Source organism: Enhydra lutris, unplaced genomic scaffold (genome assembly GCF_002288905.1).
Source record: "Enhydra lutris kenyoni isolate GAN:26980312 unplaced genomic scaffold, ASM228890v2 scaffoldscaffold920, whole genome shotgun sequence".
Lineage (NCBI taxonomy): Eukaryota > Metazoa > Chordata > Mammalia > Carnivora > Mustelidae > Enhydra > Enhydra lutris.
Genome location: NW_019155004.1, coordinates 1 through 5228, shown reverse-complemented (window position 1 = coordinate 5228; position 5228 = coordinate 1). Strand labels below are relative to the sequence as shown.

General features: G+C 41.3%; 1 protein-coding gene across 1 annotated transcript; it reads left to right on the top strand.

The window, feature by feature from the left end:
• Nucleotides 1-3228: 3228 nt before the first annotated feature.
• On the top strand, nucleotides 3229-4170 carry LOC111140408 (olfactory receptor 10H4-like). Its single transcript, XM_022492671.1, has one exon. It carries the CDS (start codon nucleotides 3241-3243, stop codon nucleotides 4168-4170), a length of 930 nt encoding a protein of 309 aa, XP_022348379.1. The 5' UTR covers nucleotides 3229-3240.
• The last annotated feature ends 1058 nt before the right edge of the window (nucleotides 4171-5228 follow it).

Below are 5228 nucleotides of genomic sequence, written 5' to 3'. Positions count from 1 at the left end.
GGCTCACCCAACCCCCAACCCCCTCCCCTCCAAAACCCTCAGTTTGTTTCTCACAGTCCACAGTCTCTCATGCTTTGTCTCCCCCTCCAATTTCCCCCAATTCACTTTATCTCTCCTTCTCCCAATGTCCTCCATGTTATTCCTTATGCTCCACAAGTAAGTGAAACCATATGATAATTGACTTTCTCTACTTGACTTATTTCACTCAGCATAATCTCCTCCACTCCCATCCATGCTGATACAAAGGTTGGGTAGTCATCCTTTCTTTTCTTTTTTTTTTAAAGATTTTTTATTTTTATTTATTTGACACAGAGAGAGTTCACAAGTAGGCAGAGAGGCAGGCAGAGAGGTGGGGCAAAACAGGTTCCCTGCTGAGCAGAGATCCTGATGTGGGGCTCTATCCCAGGACCCTGAGACCATGACTCACGCTGAAGGCAGAGGCTTAATACTCTGGCACCCCGTATTCATCCTTTCTGATGGAGGCATAATACTCCATAGTATATATGCCCATATCTTCTTTATCTATTCATCTATTGAAGGGCATCTTGGCTCTTTCCACAGTTTGGTAACTGTGCCCTTTGCTGCTATGAATACTGGGGTACAGATGGCCCTTCTTTTCACTACATCTGTATCTTTGGGGTAAATACCCAATAATGCAATTGCAGGGTCATAGGGAAGCTCTATTTTTAATTTCTTAAGGAATCTCCACACTGTTCTCCAAAGTGGCCACACCAGCTTGCATTCCCACCAACAGTGTAAGAGGGTTCCCCTTTCTCCACATCTTCTTCAACACATGTTGTTTACTGTCTTGTTAATTTTTGCCATTCTAACTGGTTTAAGGTGGAATCTCAATGTGGTTTTGATTTGAATCTCCCTGATAGCTAATGATGATGAACATTTTTTCATTCAAAAAACAGATAATCACATCAAAAAATGGGCAGAAGGGGCACCTGAGTGGCTCAGTGGGTTAAAGCCTCTGCCTTCGGCTCAGGTCATGGTCCCGGCGTCCTGGGATCGAGCCCCGCATCAGGCTCTCTGCTCCATGGGGATCCTGCTTTCTCCTCTCTCTCTCTCTGCCTGCCTCTCTGCCTACTTGTGATCTCTGCCTGTCAAATAAATAAATAAAAAATCTTAAAAAAAATGGGCAGAAGACATGAAGAGACAATTCTCCATTTTTAACTTGAGGAACCTCCATGCTGTTTTCCAGAGTGGCTGCACCAGTTTGCCTTCCTACCAACAGTGTAAAAGGGTTCCCCTTTCTCCACATCACCTTAATATTTGTGCTTTTGAGTTTTGGTTAAGAAGTACTTCTTTACTCTGAAATCACAAGGTCATTCTCCTACTGCCCCCCTTTCCTATTAACTTTATATTTCACTTTATGTGTAGAATCCATCTACTTTGGGTGTTGTCTTGGGCAGGAATCCCAACACACATCCCAAATCCCAAATCCACATTTGCACCACTTCATAAAATCTCCAGTTTCCCATCACAAACCAGTCAACAATCTTCTTTTTTTTTCCATTTGACTTGTGCTCTCACCTTTATCGCATATTGGGTTTAGAATCAGGCAGAGATATTTTCTAGATATCCAACCAACATGATCCATGTATCATATATATCATACACATCTGTTCTACTGTCACACTTTTTTAAATGATTCCAAGTCTATAATGAGTCTCAATGCAGGGAGGGATATCTCTATCTCTCTTGTGTACTCCATTTTTAGGAGACCACTGTAACTTTTCACTGACTTTATTTTTCAGAAAGAAATTTAAGATAGGTTCTGAAATTAAACTTCTTAAATTGTAAATACAGTTTTGCTGAATATAACTTGGGGAAGAACTGACATAATTGCTATATTAGCTCATCCCATCCAAGAGAGCACAGTGGTTTCCATATTTCCATGTATCCAGACCATCTTCTACATATATATCTATCTGTGGCTGAAATTTCTGTCCTTGGACATACAGCATTCCTTGGTTAATTCCTAGATATTTTAAACCAGAGGTTTTTAAAGTGTGATATGAGGATCCCTGGGGCCCTGGAGACCCTTACCGGGGGGGGGGCATCAGGTCCTCAATTTTCCAATAAAGGGGAGGATGCATTTTTGTCATAAGTTTCAACTAAAACCACATAGTGCCACAGGCTGAATGCAGAAACAGATAGGAGCATCATCTTGTCTTCTATCCAGCCAGCATTGGACAAATTTGCTAAAATGCAGAACAAAGCCACACTTCTCACTAAACGAGTTTTTAAAAATCCAGCTACTTTCCTAAAGTGTTTCTTATATTAACATGAGTAGATCGTTCCTTTATGTTGAATCAAAGGTTGATTATTATTCTTTTATATGTGTTAATAACTAAATATTCTCAAAGAATCTCAGTTTTATTTACTAATATGGTAAGAAAGGAGAGTTATAACTCCCTTAAACAAAAGCCCTCTAGGGGACTTAATAGGTTTCTAGGGTAAAGAAATCATGAGGCCAAAATGTATGAGCACTCTCTCATTATAGTTTGTCTCACTATCGGTAATGTTATCTTATGTTTTCCTTAAAGTCTATCTTTAATGTGATTATTATGGGTGTAATTCTGTGGGAAATACTGTGAGTTTGGGAAGTTGATCTAGTCTTCTGCAACTTGTGTTCTTTCTGTCTTTGCTCAAATATATTCCATCTTCATTCTTTTACCTTTCTAGGTAGATGACCACATCTCTTCCTTTCTAATCCTGATACTCCTTCTTTTGATATCTTTCCTGAAGCACCTCTCCTGGTTTTTTGTTCCCGGTAATGAGTCACAGAGATAGTGAGTAACTTTGACTTGTTCCTGATCCTAAAACGAAACGCTCCTAGCTTCCCATTTCATATAGTATTTGCTAGTTTTGCAGTATATATTCTTAGTTAACTAAGAAAGTCCTAGTCGATATTATGTTGAGAAGCTTTTTAAAAATCTTTAATATTTGTGTATATATCATTATGTTGTCTATCTAAAATAACACAATGTATGTATCAACTGTATATCAATTTTTAAAGTCATAAATAGGAATTGAACTTTAGTAATCCTGGGCTGTTGCCTAGATTGATATAATTATATGACATTTCCTTTTTAGTTTATTCATGTGGCTAACCACATGATAGATTTTCTGATGCTGAACTACACTTCTTCTTCATGGAATGAACCATGTACATTCATTCCCTTTCTGGTCTCAACAGATGCAGCATCTGAGCCTGGTCAGAACTATAGCATGGTGTATGAATTCATCATCGTTGGCTTCTCCAACTTCCCACAGCATCTCCTGCCTGCATTCTTCCTGCTGTTCCTGCTCATGTACCTATTCACGTTGCTGGGGAACCTGCTCATCATGGCCACTGTCAGGAGTGAGCACAGCCTGCACACGCCCATGTACCTCTTCCTGTGTGCACTGTCCATCTCCGAGATCCTCTACACCTTGGCCATTACCCCACGCCTGCTGGCCGACCTGCTCTCCACCCGCCGCACCATCACCTTTGTGGCCTGTGCCAGCCAGATGTTCTTCTCCTTTACATTTGGCTTCACCCACTCCTTCCTGCTCACCGTCATGGGCTATGACCGTTACGTGGCCATCAGCCACCCCCTGTGGTATAACGTGCTCATGAGCACTCGCACCTGTGCTCATCTGGTGTCCTTGTCCTGGGCTGGTGGCTCAGTCATGGGGATGATGGTGACTCTGATAGTTTTCCACCTCACCTTCTGTGGGTCTAATGAGATCCATCATTATGGCTGCCATGCCCTTTCCCTCCTAAAGTTGGCCTGTGGGAAGGAGACATCCTCTGTCACCTTGGGTGTGATCCTGGTGTGTGTTACAGTTTTGATGGGATGTTTATTTCTCATCATCCTCTCCTATGTCTTCATTGTGGCTGCCATATTGAGGATCCCTTCAGCTGAGGGCAGGCACAAAACCTTCTCCACATGTGTGTCCCACCTCACTGTGGTCATTGTGCACTACAGTTTTGCCTCCGTTATCTACCTCAAGCCCAAGGGCCCCCATTCTATGGACAGTAACACTCTGATGGCCACCACCTATACAGTCTTCACCCCCTTTCTCAGCCCAATCATTTTCAGCCTCAGAAATAAGGAACTCAAGAATGCCATAAAGAAAACCTTCCAAAGAAAATTCAATCCCCTAAGCTCCTGATGGCCAGTTTGGTCATAAAGAAATATGATAGCAGGGTTGGGAATAATAATGCCACTCTCCATAGGACTGCTGTAGGAGTTCAGTCTACGGAAATATTAAATAGGTATTGTTGGATGCATCCATAGGTTTTGGAGCAAGCGATGTATTTGTTTTTCCCCAATTTGTTGCCCTGTCCTGAATAGACTCTATTGTCTTGACCCCATGTATTGAACTCCATCCTATTACTTCTGTCTAAATAGCTGTCATCTACCTATGGGCTGGTGGGAGACATCACATGGATGTGTCTGGGCACTGATGTCAATGATTTTCCTTGAATGGACAAACAAGGAAGGACCTTCATTCCTCCACCATAAGGATGAACAGAAATAAGCATAATAGTAAATGCCACCAGTGCCAAGACTTTTCTTAACAGGCATTGTGTCCAGTGTTGTAAAAGTATTATCTTTTAATTTTAATATATGCACAAAAGAACATAAACTATTTGTCTCCAATTAGATGGTTGACTGTTTATAGTTCCTCAATGTCTTTGGAGGGTATAGACCCTAAGGAGGTTTCTAAGTTGATTCAAGTTTAGTGAAGTATGTCAGAATGTGAAGTGGAGAAAGAGAAAGAGGCAGAGGCAGAGAAAGAAAGGGGGGGAGAGTGTTGAGTGCTTAGTGAGGAACATACAGAATGTTTAAAGTGGGTTGTTATCTGACATCTTTTTGTTTCTTTTTTGTTTTTCGGTTTTTTATATAATTTTTAAATTATTATTGTGTTAAGTTAGCCACCATAAAATAAATCATTAGGTTTTTTTTATTATTTCTTTTCAGCATCACAGAATTCACTGTTTTTGCAACACACCCAGTGCTCCATGCAATACGGGCCCTCTCCAATACCCACCACTTGGCTCCCCCAACCTCCCACCCCCCGCCCCTTCAAAACCCTCAGATTGTTTTTTAGAGTCCATAGTCTCTCATGGTTCACCTCCCCTTCCAATTTCCCTCAATTCCCTTCTCCTCTCCATCTCCTTATGTCCTCCATGTTATTTGTTATGCTCCACAAATAAGTGAAACCAT